This window comes from Gymnogyps californianus, chromosome 28 (genome assembly GCF_018139145.2).
Source record: "Gymnogyps californianus isolate 813 chromosome 28, ASM1813914v2, whole genome shotgun sequence".
NCBI lineage: Eukaryota > Metazoa > Chordata > Aves > Accipitriformes > Cathartidae > Gymnogyps > Gymnogyps californianus.
This window is the reverse complement of record NC_059498.1, coordinates 1,667,594-1,688,316: the sequence shown is the minus strand read 5'-3', so window position 1 is coordinate 1,688,316 and position 20,723 is coordinate 1,667,594. Positions and strand designations below refer to the sequence as shown.

General features: G+C 38.5%; 1 protein-coding gene across 1 annotated transcript; it reads left to right on the top strand.

The window, feature by feature from the left end:
* Positions 1 to 1,998: 1,998 nt before the first annotated feature.
* Positions 1,999 to 8,593, top strand: LOC127026729 (olfactory receptor 10C1-like). Its single transcript, XM_050912041.1, has 2 exons — positions 1,999 to 2,905; positions 8,550 to 8,593. The coding sequence occupies exons 1-2, from the start codon at positions 1,999 to 2,001 to the stop codon at positions 8,591 to 8,593; spliced, it is 951 nt and encodes a 316-aa protein (XP_050767998.1).
* The last annotated feature ends 12,130 nt before the right edge of the window (positions 8,594 to 20,723 follow it).

The window sequence follows — 20,723 nt, the reverse complement described above, 5'->3', positions numbered from 1 at the left end:
TGGAAGTGGTATTCATAATACATGTCTTCAGCAGTTAAAAAGTAGGTTAGTTCCCTCGGGAATAAGAAGTGCATTTCAAGGAAGCTCACAGGAATGAATTTACTGAAGTTATTCTTTTGGTTATCTTTAATCTGGAGTTCAAAAGCTAGAGCATTAGGAGCCTTATACTGTGAGATGTCTGTAGCCCTGGAAATATGTAATGAAATGAAATTATTAATCTCATGAAAGTCATGATTTAAACATTTTCTACAATTTTTCCATGCAGCATTTAAGTACAATCAGTGGTAGGTTTTTATGTCACAGATGTATGAAGTTATTCATCTGCATGTTAGGTCAGTCACATTCCTGGAAATAAATTGGAAATAATTTGGAAATAAATTCCAACTCAGTTATGTAATATTGGCCCCAAAGTCATGCTTCTGAGGACTGTCAGAAGTATGAGCCTTATAGCAGAGATAACCATCGTACAGATTTCTTGTTACTAAGAGATGTTAAGAGCATAGCTATTTGGTGTTCACATATCAAAGTCATGCAAGATAAGCTACTTAAATCAGCCTTTTCCTTCTTCAATGATCTTCAAGAGCTACTAAACTACAAAATACATTTTTTACTCATGCCTATGGGAATTGATTGTTCACTGTGTGATGGGTTTGAAATTAGTTCTAAATTTTAATGTGGGAAAAGCACCAATAGCAACTGCATTCTGAGTTCTTCTCCTGGCCTACAACACGTGTACTAGATTGCTTCTGGGATCATTCTTTCCAACACTAAAGCTGGAACAATTTAGTGTTTAAATTAGCTCAAGAACTGTTCTTTTTGGCAGTATGAATGAAACCTCACTAGTTTTCATTCTGTGTTTTTGGCCCAGCCTTCCATCCCTATCTCAGCAGGATTTATATCCCCAAATGAATGTGGACTGTACCCCTACCCCTAGAGCTTCCCCTTCAAATTTTGATGAGAAAGCATAAATATGATGAGCCTATGTGACAACTCTCTCATTAATTTGGGTGCATTATAAAGTAATAGTAATTACTTCAAAGCTAAAGACAGCTCTCGCTATTACAGTAGGACATCTGGGTTTATATAGAAGTGTACTCCAAGTTATCTAAAACTGGAGAGACCAGAAGGGGTGTCTATGAGTCCAACTAATATACATACACCATGCTTAGCAACTAATCTGTGAGTAACAACTATTCCTTATTGCTCCAATTAGCATTAGAGAGTCTCAGTGGACAGTATATATATAGTGCTGGGGAAAATCATCTCTCCTGCTTCACTGGAAAGGGTCCTCGGAGCAGAATGCTTTTCTGGAGACCCCATCATTTAGTTTCTCTTTCTTCCTCTTGTTCCACCGCCCTCCCCACAAGGTAATTTCAGAATACATGACTGCCATCAGCTGTGGATCCCACAAGTAAATCCTTGTGCATGCAAAGCCTGTCTTTAATGGCCCTGTAAGCCTTCTCGTGCTGTGTAGCCTAGCCACGAATATAGTCACAAGATACTTTGGACCAACTGATCTTGGGAGCAGCAATCATCCCCTGGAGCAGATCACTTAGATAACAGAGAAATTATCTTAGTACTATTCAAATGCTGCTACTGATGTACTGATGCTGTTGGAACTTGAAGTGATTAGTCCATAAAAAGATATCTGCTATAAACATTTTTTTTTCCTTGTTCTACAGGGTAGAACTGTAGCTGAGAGTTTGAAGACAGTAGTAAATGTGCAGACTTCAAAGGCAATGCTATGAAAGAAGAAAAATCACCCAAAGAAAGAGATGAAATTATATGCATAAGACTGCCTGATTTTCTTTAGAAACCTCTATAATCTGTTCAGAAGATCTTTTCAAAATCTGGATAATTTCTAAATTCTACTCATCCATTTGCCTATTCAATTGGTCAATTGTATTTTGATTGACAATTTGCCTGGCCGTTTACAACCTCATCAACTACTGAGTCCTAAAATGAAGAGAGAATAGTTCTACTAAGTACCAAAGAGGAATGATTCCCGTGAACCTCAGTGAAGTGAGTGAATTCAGACTCCTGGGTTTTTCTGAAGTCTCTCACTTGCATCCTTTGCTCTTTGTAGTCTTATTTTCTCTTTATATCCTCACCTTGATGGCTAACACAGTGATTGCTCTGATAATAAATGGTGATAACACCCTTCACACCCCCATGTATTTCTTCCTCACTCAGCTGTCCTGTTTGGATATCTGCTATTTGTCAGTCATTGTCCCAAAGATTCTTGAGAATCTAATGGTGGGAACAATAGGTGTTTCCAAGACAGGATGTGCAATGCAAATGTTTTTCTTCCTTTTCTTTGGAGTTGCAGAATGTTTTCTCTTGGCTGCCATGTCATTTGACCGTTATGTGGCAATATGCTACCCCTTGCACTACACTATCATTATGAACAGTAGAGTCTGCAAAAGCCTGGTTGCTGGAACTTACATTTGCGGGACTGCTGTAGGCTTAGTACACACCATCATAACATTCAGGTTACCATTCTGTGGTCTTGCCATCAACCACTTCTTCTGTGAGATTCAACCCCTCTTGGAGCTGCTTTGTGGTAACACTTTCCCAAGTGAAATTCAAGTCATTGTGGTGGCTGTCTTTGCTATTGTGTGTCCCTTCTTACTGATCATTTATTCATATATTTGCATCATTTCCACAATCCTTAAGATGTCATCAGCTGAAAGCCAGCAGAAAGCATTTTCCACATGCTCCTCACACCTTTTAGTTGTGACTCTTTTCTATGGTACAGCAAGCTCCATGTATTTGCGGCCAAAATCTAGTTACTCTGCACCTGTTGACAAGTTGCTCTCACTTTCTTATACTGTGGTGACTCCTTTATTGAATCCTATTATCTATAGTTTGAGGAATGAGGAGGTGAAAGGAGCCCTGAGAAAAAGATGGAGGAATACTAATTTTGCGTGGAAATGAAATAGAATATTTCCATTGTTTCAGGTGGTTTTAGTGGTATTTTTCACTGTAAATTCTTGCTCAGTAAAAATAATTTCCAAATAATTCCCAAGAACACTTCAGCTTTTGGAGAGGAAAGAGGGAGAACAGTGGAGATTTTCAACCGTAAGAGACAGTGTTAGCAGAGTTTTGTTAGGATTTTGAAAGGAAACTTCTTCCAAATACTTAAGAAATTCTTAAATAAATAAACCTTTTTTTTCTTTTTCCTTGCTATTTGTCAGAAACTTTAAAATCATGTTTTATATGTTTCTGACTTTTTGAACAAGAGAGGAATGTTCAGGAGCCTGATTTTACTGAAAGAACCAAGAAGAATAAGTTTTCATCAGTTTGCTTTAATTTCCTGAAAAAGTTTAGTAAATTTCTTTGGGGAAAAGAGAGGACATTATTCAAGTTATAATAAAGAGTTCAGGAAATTACTGATTACCAATTAAGACTCCTGAGATTGTTATTGACCAAAAAAAAGGGTGCAAAATTTCATTCCTGCCCCAGAGATCTTTGTTTAATTTCAGAGTCATTGTTTTAAACAATTTAGAGCAAGTCTAGACTTAATGTTTTATAGATGAAGAACAGTCTATGATGTGTAGAATTTGCACCAAAATCTCTTGGTACTTTCATACATGATTTTTGCCTTTAATATTTCTACTACAGATTGTTATGATGATGTTATTAGGACATATTTGACTTTATTAACTAGAGAGCTTTGCACTTCATGACTGAAAAGGTAGGATTCACATGCCCTAATTTAAGTGTATAAAGGTCACTCATCTAAGTCTGGGATAATAAATCTAATATTTCTTTGGAAAGGGAGGCAAATAGCTTCCTCCAGAAAGAAATTTTTCCTACATATCATAGGTATCTCTTTCAGAAGATGAGCCATCTTCTGAAACTACCAATTTGGAGAGTGTAGAGGTGAGATTCACTAGCCTAAGAACGATTTTTTAATTTCATTTCATATGCCTTAAGTAATCAAAGGCATTTCTCAGATATGACTCAGGATCTATGGCAGACTCGAACTCTTCTATAGTGACGATCAGAAGACAGTAAGAGAATTCTGAAACATCTAAAATGCACCTAGGTGGTGTTTTTTTAAGTAAGTAGTGGATTCCTACCATAAATTGAACCTGGAGTCTTGCTCAAATACTGTGAAGGTAGATGAATTCCACCCCAAATACAGAAATCCTCAAATGAATTAGAGAAGCCAAATTAACACAATTAGTAATAGTAAGAAAAAAGGAGCTATCTGCAATATATTTGAACAGAATGCAAGTTAGTTGCCTCGCCAAAACACCGAACAGCTCTCATAGCTGCTCCCACAGCTGCTCCCATAGCTGCTCCAGTTGATTTGCAGGCACCAGATACTTTTTTTCCACATATTCCCTCACTGCTTTACCAAAAGCCCTGCGATGAACGAAAAAGCAAAACTTAGAATAGGACCGATAAACCCACCAGCTTGCTTCACCAGCAGCTTCTTTCTTTTAAAGGACATGCTTTTACTACTCAAGTTTTTAATGAATTTGTTGCCCTTTTTCAAGACATGTATCTGGTGTTCTGTAGCCTTTGTTCTGTAAATATCTTATGAAGATTGCTTATGAAGGGCAAAATTTATACTGTTGTACTAAAGTTTAAAAAAAAAAATCTTAAAACTGATTAAGTATTTATGGCTGTTAAAGTTCCCCTTGAGAACCAGAACTTACAGTTCTTCATCCATAGCTCTTGGTCACTTTAAAAAGATTCTTCTGTAGCCCTCCAGTCCATCCAAGGGCCTGATATTTGCGATTATAGACAGATTTCTCAGTGGCAAAGGGCACCAACTGAAATACTGGAAATTCTACTTAAAAAATAAGAAAAAAAAACTTTTTTAGTGTTAGGGTAGTCACATGCTGGAATGGCTTTCCTAGAGAGGCTGTGAAGTCCCCATCCTTGGAGATACTCAAAAGCCAACTGGAAAAGACTTTGAGCAGCTCTAGTTGGCCATGCTCTGAGCAGAGAGTGTTAAACTATGGCACTCCAGTGGTCCCCTCCAGCCTCAGCTATTCTTGATGATCTGAGCCTAATGTAATTCATCGTATTGTCTGGAGCAATTTCAAAGCTAGCAGCAGTTAACCTTGAGATCTTACAGTAAAATTATCTGAAGTCAGGAGAGAAACAATAACAAAGAAGCAAGGCTAAGAGTGCTTTCTTTCATCTAATCCTGTAAATATCATGTTTATTGAGATCTAAGCTAATTTTCTTTGCAGTTAGAAAAGCCCAATCTTCCTTTTGATCCAACCAAGAAATGAATTTCTTCTTTCAAATGAAAAAAAAAGAAACAGAAAACAGCAAAAAAAAAAAAAGCAAAGCCAAGTATCGTGGTCCCATTGTATATCAGCAATGACGTAAATTCTTAGAGAATGATTCATCTCGTGAAATGCAGATAACTGCAATACTGGTTACTGCATCTTAGCTAATCTGTATGGACCTCCTTCATTAACAAAAACATTCTAGGTTGTAATTAATTTTACCCTAAAGAAACATCCTTGGTCTTTTCTTATATGTAGACATATATGCTATATACACCTAATTCTGATCAGATAGGTTATTCCCTGGGGGCCTTAGATGTACCCACTGTGGTTTTTGTCTGATCATTTTTGCAACATTACTTTTTCAGAAGAGGCCATTTGATTGAATATAGCCACTGTAATGTTGTGTAACTGTTAATCAAATTCTTTATATTAAATCCTCAAAACCTAAATGTAATTGGAAAGGTAAGGACATGAATGACTCCTTAAATTAATCCTTCATTCCTGGAAATAATTGTAAATATAAATACCATAATTTTACAGTGTTCTTAATTCTATGTCATCTGAATTTTTATCTTGAGAGCTTGCAATTCCACAGAAGAATTACAAGGTGTACCTCTTTGCAGAAGCTTAACATGTTTGTTTGTATTCACACCTTAATTTGTACAAAAAATATTAATTAAAATAGAAAAATGAAGAATATTTTTTCAGCGTTAATTAAAACAGAAAATGAGCTGGCAATAAGAGATTCAATTCATCATCTTTTCAAATCTCATCTCTGATTTAAAATGTAAAAGCATATTTGAGACATATTTCATATCACTGCCGACGTAATCAGAAAATAATGTACCATATGAGCTGAAGGACTTATACTGAGAGGATGTTTGATTTTTTTATAATGGAGGGCATGGATTGTTGATTTGATCACATCTTTACTTTCACTATGCCAAAGATAAGACAGAGTGATTTAGTGGTATTTATAAAAGGTGGGAGAGAGAGAGATTCTAAGATAAATTTAGAAATTCTGTTCTTCAGGAAAAATTGATTTCATCTTGGACTTATCACACATACTCTCTCAATGATGGTCTCAATATCTGTCAAGTGATTATTAGCATGGATTCCTAACATAAAGTAGGTATGAGATTTCTGACACACAACTGGGAGCTACAACAGCTATAAGAGGCTCATATAACTTTGGAATGGGATTTGTGGGACAGGTGCAATACTCCTGGACATCTAAAATGACACTAAACGTCTTTATTTAGGCATTAGAATATCCAAATGTCTACATTTGAAGTGGCTGTCTAAGCTGTCGCTGTGGACTATAGATGCCAGCTACACTTTTTCAGTAGATTCAGTCTCCAGACTACATTAACTTTATGGATTCATTCTTTTTTACTATGATGGGAATTCAGACATCCAGTGGGCTTGTACACACCTGCAAATAGGTGTCTGGATCTGGAGTCAGATTACATCCCAACTGATTAATGTTTATGTGCCCAAAATGACATGAGCTGAAGACAAACCACATGCACAAAGCTTGGGACATCCTTCTCCAGGATTGACTCAATAGCGTGAAGGCAGACTTCTATTAATATCTCACACATCCTAGGATAATGGACAGATCTGCAAGGTCTGTGAGATATGACACAGAACCTACAGCATAGGAACAGTTTGAGTCCGTAGAAGATACACTGGAGCATCCCAGCTGAATCTAGATATCTACCATTAGGCAACTAACTCGCCTTCTCTTTAAAAATATGGAAGACAGCTCCTTTTTTCTTGCTATTACTAATAGCTTCTCTAATTAATTTGTGGATTTCTGTATTTGGGGTGGAATTCATCTGCTTTCACTGGGCATATTTGAACAAGACTCCAGGTTCAATTTATCGTAGGAATCCACTACTTAAAAAAACCATCACCTAGGTGCATTTTAGATGTTTTAGAATTCCCTTACTGTCTTCTGATCGTCACTGCAGAAGGGTTGTAAACTTTAATTGCACCACCTGAAACAATGGAAATATTCTATTTCATTTCTACACAAAATTAATTTTCCTCCAGCTTTTTCTCAGGGCTCCTTTCACCTCCTCATTCCTCAGACTGTAGGTAATAGAATTCACTAAAGGAGTCATTGGGGTTATTTAGTTTGGTTGTCATCTCCAATGTTGTGAGCAGCTTTGATAAACCCTTTAGCTGAAAGGAGGAAAATTACCTTCCCTTCCGCTCTTCTCATCTTCTTACTGTCTCTATGTTCTACGTAGCAAAGGGAATAGTACACAGTGCTCTGACAGCTAACAAGCTAGGAGAGGTTAAAAAATTTTGTCTCTACTGTACCTTTTCTTGCCCCCCATAGTTAATTCTATTATATATAAGAGGAATAAGTATGTCACGAGAGCCCTGGGAAAAACCATGGAAAAAGGGAAGTGTTTTCTTAGAAGGCTATTTCTAAATAGACTTTCTGGCATCTCCAACATGTTTAGATCAAACCCATGAGGTAGCTCTTTAATTTAAAAGTGTCAATAATACCTGAAGAAGTCAAGAAATCAGATTCTTATGATTCTACTTTTGCTTTTTTATTCTTTTTATTCATATAAATATATATTTGTGTATATAAAATAGATACTATAGATACACAACACATACTGCTAACAATTAGTAGAGTAGGTGAGAAGAATGAATATAAACAAAAATCTTATATCTGTTTAATCTTTTAATCTATTAGCCCACACCCAGAGTAAAAAAAGCAAGCAAAATGTACTTGTATTTAATAAAACAAAAATTCCACACAGCATTTAGAAGACTGTAAAATATGTGAAGAAACAATATTGGGCTAGATTTAAAGAAAAAGTATAGAGCATAAATGAGATCTTACTCCATGAATTGTGTAGCAGTATTCTTTATCAGAAATAATAAACCCCATCTGTATTTTTTTCTACAAAATCTGCCATTTTAAACCTGGTGGCCCCCAGCAATGATGGGATTAAGCTCAAGATTACAGCTGATAAATTTAGATAACTAAATGTAAGAGTTTTCATGTCTGCTAAACTTCTGTACTTCCATTATAATCAATGGGGATCTTCTTAATACAGTCTATGGAGTCTAGAGAACTACTTAGCTATCCAGCTAATAGGTATTTGCTTTAGAGTAACTGAATTGCTTCACTGAGGGCGGGTTTCAAATGCCCCTAAGTAGGGATCTAGTTCCATATGAGTACTCCGCCTAGCTGTCTTCCCTCCCCCCACCCCCAAAATAACACAAGTCTTCCCTACTTTCTGCATTGTGTTTGCCACATATGTGTGGAAGTTTTGGGATATTCTGAGATATCTCAAAATGGATAACTGTGAATTAAGTCTAGACTGCATTGACTGAATCTGCACTTCAGACACTGTTCAGGTTTAGAAATCTAGCTCATATTGATTCCTATATTCAGATGCATACATTAACTGTCTTAACTTTAAATGGAATCCATTCCATATCTGTCCTGAAAAACTGTAAATCTTAGTGTTAAAATTCACTTTTAAGAACTATATATCTTAACAAAATGTTCTATTATAAAGTTCTCATGCTTTAATTATCTTCAAAGTGGATAGACTAAACCTAAATATTTTTTTCCCTCTTCAAGATACCATATCAGCTACCTATCTATATTTCCTTCCTAATCACCAAAGAGAAATAAATGCTCTATAAGGTGTAGTAGTAAGGCATTGCAAATCTTATCCTAATATATAAGTTCAAGTGAGTGATTTTATAGCTTTTAAAGCAAGGCCTATAAACCATTGTTTATATTTCTTCCTCCATAACTGTATAGCAGTCCCACATAGACATGATTTTATTGTTCTATTGTTCTATTTTTTTGCGAAGAAAACATTAACTGTGATACAAATATTAAATGAATGACATAAATGAAAACAAAGCCAAAATAATCTAAAATGCAAACTCTGTTTTTAGATTCATGACAATACAATCTTTGCTCCCAAATTGTACCTTTATCTATTGCCTCAAGACATTTTTGTCGTGTATTCTCTATGAATTCCATCTATTCCTTGACACATTCCCCCTTCATTATATCATTCTTTATAATTTCTACTAAAGTAGAATGACTGTATAATATGAAGAATGATTTTGAAATTAACTTTTGAGGTTTTTTAAGCTTAGTTTGCAAATAGCCCAGTTTATATACTAATAAATCATATATGCTTGGAAATATTCCCAGGCACTGAGATCCAGTGGATGGTAATGATATGCATATGCAATAATAAACTCTTATTACCTCCAAAACTGATTAGTTCTATCTAAAATGCATGTTGAGAACGTTGCTCACCTCTACGTTTGGCTTTGAAATAATTTGATAGAATACTAGTTGGCACAGACAGAAAAACTGGGAGTTGGGAATGATATTCATTTCCTCTGCCTTTAGCCTGTTGGTCCGTGAAAGGTCTAGAGCCATTTTAGTGTCCTTAGGTTCCTAGGATGACGATCCAGGGATGTCTTTATGGCATAGAAAAGACATGTGCACTCTGAAGGATCAGCTGGGGCCCAGATGAGTTAAAGTTGGGCACCTTAAGCAGCACTGCATAGGTACATTTAGGTACCTAAACCAATCCCTGATTTTCTATAGTTTTGTGATACCTACACCCACTAAATCATGGTGTCTTCCATATCATTGCTGTTGCTCACGTTCCATGGCAAAAATGTGACCTGTGCTCCTCATCTCTTAGTTATACTCTAGTGCCACTTTCCTAGTACTCTCAATATCATCCCATGTTCCTTTATCCCTTGGCTTGAAAGAAAGCGACATTTTTAATGGAATATCAGCATGGCTTGTTTAGTTGGTTAACCGTATGTGGTGGTACAGCCCCTCCCCTGGCCACATTGTGATGTCAGGACCAGCCACCATTGTGTTCTTGTGCAGTAAGCTGGAACAGTCTGGTACTTTCTTGTCCTGGCTACAGTACAGTGAGTTAGGACGATTAGGCACTCCCTAACAGTGCCTGAAACTCCTGTTGCCTGGAACCGCACCTGGTACTCCTGCTGCTTTGATCATGACTTGCCTTGGAGGGTGCCAGAGTCTGACAAGAAAGAATGATGGCCAGAATGGAAATACACTGACCAAAGTCAATTATCTTGCGATCCTATAAATAGTGATCCTAAGCGAGACCTTTTGAGCTCTCTGGGATAGCAGCAGGCTGTGACCCAGTATCTCCCCCTGACTTGCGATGCCTCTCAGGGTAGATTTCACAAGGATTTTTAAGGATAGTTTCACGAGGATTTTAAGTGGCACATTTTGTGAGGATTTTAAAGAGTAGCTTTCACGAGGATTTCCAAGATTGTCTGCTGATAGATGCCGATGAAGAAAAAGGGGTCTAAGATTGTCTGCTGATAAATGCTGATGAAGAAGAATGATGAGTAACTCACTACTATTGGATTTCATGAGGTTTTTAAAGATCATTTGGTACCAATAATTTATTACATTTGGCCAAGAGAGAAAAATCTTTATTATAGGTTAACCTCTGTATCTCTGTGTGTGTTTGTGTGTGTACGATTTGATTTAGTAAACTTTGTAGTCCTGATAGCAAACTTTATTAAATCACTCTGATAATTGACTGATGATTAAGTATTGTAAGAAATCATATAATCTAACCTTGTGATTTACCATAATGGTGTTCATAAATCTTAAATCGCTGCTACCTTAAAGTCGTATAGGATCCATAATAACTCGTTCCCAATTAATTAACATAATAATTTAATGGGAGATTTTCCTTACCCTCTGTATCCCTTTTATTAGGCATAAACCATTGTCTAAGTCTGAGACTAAGTTTGGATCCAGCCACATCTAGACTCCTCTCTGAGATGGAGTTTAGAAAGCAAGGAGGTCCATTCTGAACCTCGTGACTCAACAATAAGGTCTCCCTTAATCTTTTGCACCTCCAGTCTCTGTGTAAATCATACTAAGCTGAATCTAAGTCGATTTCCCTTTGCATGTTTCTTCCATACAGTAACAGAGTGAACTTTGCCATCGAACTTTGTTAAGTCGCACTTTTACGAATTCACATTAAAAAAATCACTTTTACTAATATCTTTGATGGTGATTCTTTAAGTGATCTAAACCGCTCCATTCATGATAAATTGGTGTAATTGGCAGGATCCTAAATCAGGATTCATGACACCGTATCAACTGACTACTGTTACGTGACATGAAAACATGTGAGCTTTAATTCCCATTTCCTCAGACTGAAGAACAGACACTGATTTTTTTATGAATCATAGGCAATCAATACTGTTGGAGATATGCGAGAAACAAAAACAAAGGATGCTATTTAGTTAACGAGGCGTGACCTTGAGAAGAGAAACAAGATGACACCATAAGTCAGTGGGTAAAGACATACCAAGATAAGCACAGGGGCAATCAAAGAGCTACTTGAACTGCGAGTGAACTATCCTAATTAACATACTAGAAAACCCACCCTTGAGTAGGGAGAGCCCCCTACCAACAGAAGCCCCTTCCTCACAGAACATGCGCAGTAAAAAAGGAGGACACTGCGACTTTAAGTGGAGATGAGACTTGCGAGAACCAATAGGAATGAGAGTAACTAAGAAAAACTGTAAAAATACTGATAACTGTTGCTTGAAAGGTATAAAATGCTTTACCGTGTGTTAATCAGGTGTGCTAGCTTTGTGGAGTTACCACCTAGCACCCATCTCTGCGCAGACATGAAATAAACAAATATCTCGGCTCTGTGTGTTAATTGGCTTTTTTGCACACCGGGTGAAAGAATCCTGATTTTTGGGACAACAATACCATTAAGTTATCTAGTTCACAACAAAATTCCCTTGAAATGGGAAAAATTACTAAAAAATTACTAAGAAAGTGAGTAAAAAGAAAAAAAAATAGGAGGAATCACATCAATTTCTTAGAAATCCAACCAAAAAAATAAAATTGTAAATTATAGACAGCATCCTCTAGGGGATCAGTGTCTTTTGTTTCTATTTTGTACCTTGTTTGTCTGACTAGGTAATTTCTTTTGAACTAGTAGTATTTATTCTATACATAACAGAAACATTAAAAATAATAAAAGATTAAAACTCTATAGCTTTCATGACTAGTCTATAAGATTTAACTTCTATAAAACTAAAATAGCTAGAGTACAGATAAATAGTGGCATATAGGCTCTTCATATCACTTAGGAATCTAATGATCCTAGATTTTAATTAGAATTTTGGGGTGCAATGCAACTAACCTAACCCTATAGCAAGCAGGGAGCATAATGTAAGCCTTTGCATAATGTCACACATTGCATCCAAAGATAGACATCAAAAGAGAATATTAAATGGCTACGGTTTAATATTAAGCAATACCCAGAAGAGCTTGTAGACACTGGTCTATAGTTCTCCTTACTGTTAAATTCTTAGAATAATCCTAAATTATGTATGTCATATATGTCTTTATGTATGTCATGTACACTACGTCCATGACGAAGTTTCTTTGAAACTGTAGACCTCTTAGACTTCTGGGGTTTTTAATTAAAGTTAGAGGAAATGAATGGCACTCACAGTTCCCATCTCCCAATGAACCTTACATTTGGATATTTCATGTCTTTAGTCTTTTTTTAGACCTTATGCTAAGGCAAAGAGATAGAAGGATATTCATGCACTTACTTCCCAGTAACAGTACTCCAATTATTATTAAAACATGGGATTTCAGGAGAAGAAAATCATGTAAGTAGCTTTAGAAATGTGTGATTTACACATCTCTATATGAAATAGTCATCCCAGACTTCTTTAACTGTCAGTGGAGAGCAACAGGCAATTTTAGAGCAATGTTTATTTTATTATTTCAGATGTCTTGTTTAGTTTGTTGAATTGCATATTCATTGTGCTGTTTTTCCCTAATAACTGTAAAGGCAGTCCAGCAAGAGTAGTTCAGATGGCCATTTCTACACTGTAAATGTATGCACTTATGAATCCAACCCTCTACGATTAAATGGGAGTTCCATACATAAACACCTCTATGAGATATATTCTATGTTACTTAGGGCCATGTTTCTCTTCCAATAAGCCTCACCAACGCTTTCTTGACCTCCATGTTCCTCAGGCTGTAAATAATTGGATTTAACATTGGGGTAAGAATATTGTATAAGATAGAGATGATTTTGTCCTTCTGAGGGGAATGAAAAGAGTTTGGTTTCATGTACATGTAGATGGCACTTCCATAGAACAGAACTACAACGATCAAATGTGAGAGGCAGGTGGAAAAGGCCTTTTCTCTTCCCTCAGCAGAGTTTATCTTCAAAATTGCTACCAAAATGTTCACGTAGGAGTAAACAATGAAAGTAGTAGGCATCAACAGGGTGAAGAGACATCCCACTTGAGTGATCAGCTTGATCAGATATGTATCAGCACATGCCAGCTGCAGTACAACAGGCATCTCAGAAGAAGTGATCAATCACACTGGGACCACAGTAAGGCAGCCTCCATGTCAGGACTGTGTGTGCATTTGGCAGCACCAGGCCACTTGCCCATGAGAGTGAAGTTAATGTGACATGCTTTCTGTTGCTCATGGTCATTGTGTAGTGGAGTGGGAGACATATGGTCACATGTCAGTCATAGGCCATGACTGCCAGGAGGATGTGTTCAGTAGCTGCCAGCACAAGAAACATGTACTTTTGAACTGCACAGCCAGTTAATGAGACAGTTCTTCTCTGAGACAGAAAGCTAATGAGCAATGGAAGAAAAGTGCTGGAAGGGTAACATATCTATGAGAGATAAATACCTGAGGAAGTAGTACACTGGAATACGCAGATGAGGATCCAGGTGGATAAGACAGAAGATAAGTAAGTTTCCTAGCAATGTTATAATGTAAATAAGGGCGAAGAAGCCAAGTATGAATCGCTGCAACTTTGGATCACCAGGCAGACCTAAGAGGGTGAATTCTGTCAGTAGTGTTTGACTGTTGTTTCTGTTTGGAACCATGCTCTCTTCAGTGATCTAAATAAATAGCCTGTGATAGAGAGACAGGTAAGATATTAAACAGCCATGGTTGTCCTATGCATAGAATTTTCTTTCTCCTACGTAATTTTGGACACAACATACAGATAATGGGATTCTTATCGATTATAAAAGTGTACAGTGTAGAAATCTGCATCTGAACTAATTGTCCAGCCTTCACTTATACTCAACAAATAAAAAAGGGTCATATGAGTGATGTATCTCATCATAAGGACCAGAGGAATTGCTTCCTAGCTGAACTATTTCTTTGACATTACTATGAACAGGAATGAGAAGTGTGACTCATCTCAGCTAACATTAGGTTCTTATTATGGAGATGTCTACAACTGAGCAAGTCAATTCAGTGGTCTTCACCCCACATATTACACAAAACACGTGTTCTTCTGGAATGCAATATGCCCGGCCTCTTTTGGATGAGAATGTGAGACTGTACATTGAAGATATATATCAGCAGAAGTCAGTCTGTAATTCTTCTTTTGGATCACTCTTACTCTACAAAACAAAAACATTATAATCATAGACTACAATTGCCAGAAAACTGGAACTAGTCAAAATTGTTTTTCAATCAGTGGCAGATTTCCAAACAAAAGTGAAAAATAAAACCGACATGAAATGTATTTTTACACTTAAAAACCCAATTTTCTGTTCAAGGTTACAGAAAAAAAAAAAGGTTAAAGATGCTGTTGTAGTCAAAGAAACATTGTGAATTGTCAGCATCCAGATTTTTGCTTTAAAAATATACAGTAATTTGGATGACATCTTAAACGGGGAGGTGGAGGAGGTGGAAAGTAGGGAAACAATAGATGCTTGTCTTATTGAACAATTAACTCTCCTAAGATTTATTGCAGATTTGAGTTTTTGTAGGGTGAAAAAAATGAAGTTGAAATTCAGGTCCCATAAATGAAGAATCTTACATATAACTCAAGATGTTATTGACTTGGGAATTAAAGCTGCCTCATGCCTTCTACATGATCAACAGAACATTCTTACTAAAGGTGGCTGATTAACATACAGAAACAGAAGTTCCTTTTTTGCCCTGTGATTACAGAAAAAATAATATAGCATTTTATCCCTTTATTCAGCACATTCATTAAGTGCCTAAACTTAAGTGGAGTATGTCCTGAATTGCTCTTGTTTATTTCTCAGCTAGAAATATGAATACAAAGGGGTTTAGCTTATGTAAACCTGTAATTCCACTTACAAAGTTTTCAGCTACGAATGTGGTTTCTTGACCACATGAATGACATTTTTGTTATTTAATATAAAAGTCAAATTTCACTTGTATAATTTATAAGAGAAATTCTACAAATGCTTGCATTTTTCATAAGCTAAATTTCTCATTATTTTCCATTCACTCGGACACTCTCAAAAGTTACTCACAGAGGTATTGCTATTTCTTATACAGAAGAAAGAGAAAGTATTTATCATGATCTTAGCTAATATCTACAGAAAGATAGAAAATATGGGACAGAATTTATTTGGAGATTACTGTTTTCTATCCACTGACTACAGAAAGCAATACAGAACTAGAAAAATAATTTTAGACAGCCTATCTTAGGTCTATGGCATCCCAATTCATGCTACAAAGATTGCATTCTTAATCTCTGGAAAAGCTACTACTCATGGAAGCCTGATTTTAACTACTTGGGAAATTCTTATCCAAAGAGTTTCAAGTATTTTTCGTGTGTCCAGTTCTAAAATGTATAGATACAGATTAGCTTGTGTAGATATATATTAACATGTGTAGACATATACTAACATGACATTATTTAATTAAATTAAATAAAAATATCAGGAAACCATAACTTACTGTTATGGTTATAAGCAAGAAATTTTTTACGATGAGGGTGGTGAGACAGTGGAAGAGGTTTCCCAGAGAAGTTGTGGATGATCTTTAAAGGCCCCTTCCAACCCAAACCATTCTATGATTCTATGATTCTATGAAAATTATGCACTTTGAGCAGCACAGGCTGGGATCTACCCAGCTGGGGAGCAGCTCTGTGGAAAGGGACCTGGAGGTCCTGGTGAACAGCAAGCTCAATATGAGTGAACAGTGTGCTGCTGCAGCAAAGAAAGCCAACAGGATGCTGGGTTGTATCAACAAGGGCATCACCAGCAGAGGTAAAGAGTCATTATCCCACTCTACTCAGCGCTTGTCAGGCCACACCTGGAACACTGTTCAGTTTTGGTCCCTGCTATACAAAAAAGATGTGGACAGGCTGGAGCGGGTCCAGAGAAGGGCCACAAAGATGATCAAAGGACTGGGAAGCCTGCCGTATGAGGAAAGGCTGAGAGAACTGGGTTTGTTCAGCCTTGAGAAAAGAGGGCTTAGGCGAGACCTTATCACCTTGTTCCAGTATTTAAAGGGTGGCTACAAAGAAGATGGAGACTCCCTTTTTACAAGGAGTCACATGGAAAAGATGAGGGGTAATGGGTACAAGTTACTCCTGGGGAGGTTCCAACTGGACACCAGAGGGAAATTTTTTACAATGAGAACAATCAGCCCTTGGAATAATCTCCCCAGGGAAGTGGTGGATTAACCAACATTGGACACTTTTAAGACTCAGCTGGGCAGGCTGCTGGGCTATCTTGTCTAGACCGTGCTTTTGCCGAGAAAGGTTGGACCAGATGATTCTTGAGGTCCCTTCCAACCTGGTATTTTATGATTCTATGATTCAATCTAAACATATCTTCTTTCAGTTTAAAACTGTTGCCCCTTGTCCTGTCACTACATGCCTTGGTAAAAAGTCTGTCCATCTTTCTTAGAAGCCCCCTCTATATATTGAAAGGGATGCCCTCTGGATGGCATCCCTTCCTTCTAGCAAATAAAGTTCCCCCAGAGCCTTCTCTTCTTCAGGTTGAACAATCCCAACTCTCTCAGCCTTTCTTCATAGGAGAGGTGTTCCAGACCACTGATCATTTTTGTGGCCCTCCTCTGGAGATGCTCTAACAGGTCCATGTCTTTCCTGTGCTGAGGACTCTAGAGCTGGATGCAGTACTCCAGGTGGGTTCCCACGAGAGCAGAGTAGAGGGGGATAATCAGCTCCCTTGACCTGCTGCCACACTTCTTTTGATGCAGCCCAGGGTACAATTGGCTTTCTGGGCTGTAAGCGCACATTCCCAGCTCATGTCCAATTTTTCATCCACCAGTATCCCCAAGTCCTTCTCCACAAGGCTGCTCACAATCCATTCATCCCCCAGTCTGTACTGACAGTGGAGATTGCCCCAATCCAAGTGCAGGACCTTGCACTTGGTCTTCTTGAACTTCATGAGGTTCACTTGGGCCCACTCCTCCAGCTTGTCAAGGTCCCACTGGATGGCATTCCTTCCCTCTAGCAAATCAACTGCACCACTCAGCTTGGTGTCATCCACAAACTTGCTGAGGGTGCACTCAATCCCACTGTGTATGTCATTGATAAAGATATTGAATAGTATTGGTCCCAGTATGGACTGTTGAGGGACACCACTCTTCAATGGTTTCCACTTGGACATTGAGGCATTGACTGTAACTCTCTCGACATGGCCATCCAGCCAGTTCCTTATCCATCTAACAGTCAATCCATCAAACCTGTCTCTCTCCAGTTTAGAGGTAAGAATATTGTGGGGGACTGCAGCAAAGGCCTTACAGAAATCCACGTAGATGACATCCATAGCTCTTCCCTTGTCCATCAGCCGACTTGCCTCTTGCCAAATTCAGCTCCAAATGTGCCTGAGCTTTCCTGGTCCCATCCCTACACATCTGGGCAGGGTCTGTATATTCTTCTCAGGATACATGTCCCTGGTTCCACTGCCGGTTCATTTCCTTCTTACACTTTAGTTTGACCAGGAGGTCCTTATTGAGCCATGCTGATCTCCTGCCTTCCTTGCCCAATTTCTTACTCATGGGAATCAAGAGCTCCTGTGCTCTAAGAAATATGTCCTTAAAGAGCTGCCAGCCCTGTTCTGCTCCTTTAACCGTGGCGGCAGTTTTCCAGGGGGTTCCATCCACTAATTCTTTAAACAATTGAAAATTTACTCTCCTAAAATTCAGCATCCTGACCCTACTCTTCATCTGGCCCATATCCCTCAAGATTGTGAATTCCACCAGGGTATGATCACTGCATCCCAGGCTGCCACCAGTCTTGACATCTCTAAGTAGTTCCTTCATTAGTTCCTTCAGGTCCAGTAATGCTTCTCCTCTGGTCAGGCTGTCTATCACCTGAATTATGAAATTATCCTTGACGCACTCCAAGTGTCTCCTGGACTGCTTACAGCTTGCTGTGCTGCTTTTCCAGCAGGTGTCTGGGTGATTGAAGTCCCCCAGCAGGATCAGAGACTGCGAGTGTGATGCTTCCTGTAGATGAAGTAAGAACGCTTCATCAACAGGCTTCCCTTGGTCAGGCGGCCTGTAGTAAACACCAACCATGAGGTCTCCTTTGTTGGCTTGGCCCCTAATTTTTATCCACAAGCTCTCAACCTGTTCATTGCTGTTTTTCAAAGACAGCTCTGTGCAGTCAATCCGTTCTTTTACATGGAGGACAATGCCCCTATCCCTGGATAAAGCGTTGATAGAGTGGAAAACTGGCCTAACCATTGGTCTCTAAGGGTTGTCATCAGCAGTAGAAAATCCAATTGGTGGTCTCTTACTAGAGGTGTCCCTCAGGGATTAATACTAGGGTCACTGGTGCTTAATGTCTTTAATAATAGTCTGAATGATGAGACAGAGTGCATTCTCAAAACATTTTCAGATGATACCAAACTGGGGGGAGCAGCCAATACACTGGAGGACAGAACATGAAGTTTGAGAATAGCAAATGTTAAGTCCTGTACCTGAGGCAGAATAACCCCAGTGTGCCCTTTCAACAGAGGTGGCCAACCACATCCTGGGCTATCTTAGCAAGCATGTAGCCAACAGGAAATGATGGAAGGAAATAGAAGTGATGTTATCTCTCCATTCAGCCACTGTGAGACCCCATCTGCAGTACTGTGTCCCATTTGGGGCTCCCCAGGACAAGAAAGACATTGACATATGTGAGCAAGTGCAGAGGAAGACCACAAAGATGGCTGGGGGCCTGGAGCACAGGGTGTAGTAGGAGCAGCTGAGAGTGATTTGTTTGCTCAGCCTTGAGAAAGGAAAATTAAGGGAAGATCTTACTTTTCCGTACAGCTCCCTAATGGCAGGATGTGGAGAAGGCAGAGAATCTCTTCTCAGAGGTGCTCATTGACAGGAAAAGAAGAAATGGACAAAGGTTGGAAAATGGGAAATTCCAATTAAAGAAAATACCGTCAAGGGGCTTACTTTTGTGTGTCTGTGTGTGCTTTTGTGCTTTTTTTCCTTTTTCTTTTTCTTTTTCTTTTTTTTTTTTAAATAAAAGGGTCAAAAACCACTGGAACATTTTGCCCATAATGGTGATGGGATCTTCATCCTTGGTGATGTTCAAAACATGACTGGACAAATCTTCGAGCAAATGCCTCTAATCTCCTCTGAACAGGAGACTGGACAAAATTACCTTTGGAGGTCCCTTTCAACTGACATTATTCTGTGATTCAGTGATTTTTAACATCTATAAACAGTGGAGAGACACTGAAGGTTCCAGAGAGTGAAAAAACATCTGCTCTCAACAGTTTAATTGCTCTTTACCAGAATTGGTTAATTAATCATTTATACTGTATCAGCTTTGGTGTCCAAATTAGAACTCTCTCATGATTGGAAATGAGGGTCTTTGGCTTTATTACTGTGAGGGACTGAAAGAGTTAACGTCTGTCAATGTCTCAAACATTGTAGCAACCAAGGTACAGTCTGCATAACAAAGAGGGAGGGACATTAGAAGAAGTTGGTTGGCATGGACACAGGGGGCATGCTGGAGGGTATGCAGTCCACTGTTCTGGCAGAACCAGCCTGGTAACCCACCATATATGGTCAGAGGTCACACAAAGTTTATTTGAGGAGGGGGCTTGTAGCTCCTTGGAAAGTCCCTAAGACCACCACCCCAATAAGCCGCACATGCTCAGTAGATAAAGAACCCTCTGGAACACTATCATATATGTTGAGAACTGTCTGGAATGAACCCATGTAAGTCTTCAAGAGGTGTGACTGGGGGCGGAAATTTAGACTATAAAAGGCACAATTGCAAAGAGCCAGATTGCGCGCGCCCATCACCGGAGGATTACCACGCTCGTCGACGACACCGCGGGATCCAAGGGTGGTGACTATCTCTTTTCTTGTCCCCCTCTTTTTTTTCCCTCTCTTTTCTCTCTTCTTGTGAGCATTTTGCTGCAACCCACGCTGCCCACCATTATGCCTTCCAGAGTTTGGATTGTTCAAATAAAGCATTCAAAGTGATCGTTTGGTGTCGTTTCACCTTAACTTAGCCCAGGGGGGATCCCAGAACCTCTAAGACCCTCTGGTCTGTCCGGTCTGGGTCGTAACAATCACTGACGTATAAGTTTTTCCACACAATATAGTCTTAAAAAAAGGCCTCT

Bases quoted from the DNA above. Each gene is read 5' to 3' on its own strand.
- LOC127026729 (XM_050912041.1), top strand. From the start codon at position 1,999: ATGATTCCCGTGAACCTCAGTGAAGTGAGTGAATTCAGACTCCTGGGT. The intron at 2,906-8,549 runs GATGGAGGAATA...TTTGCCACATAT, and splicing joins GAAAGGAGCCCTGAGAAAAA to GTGTGGAAGTTTTGGGATAT.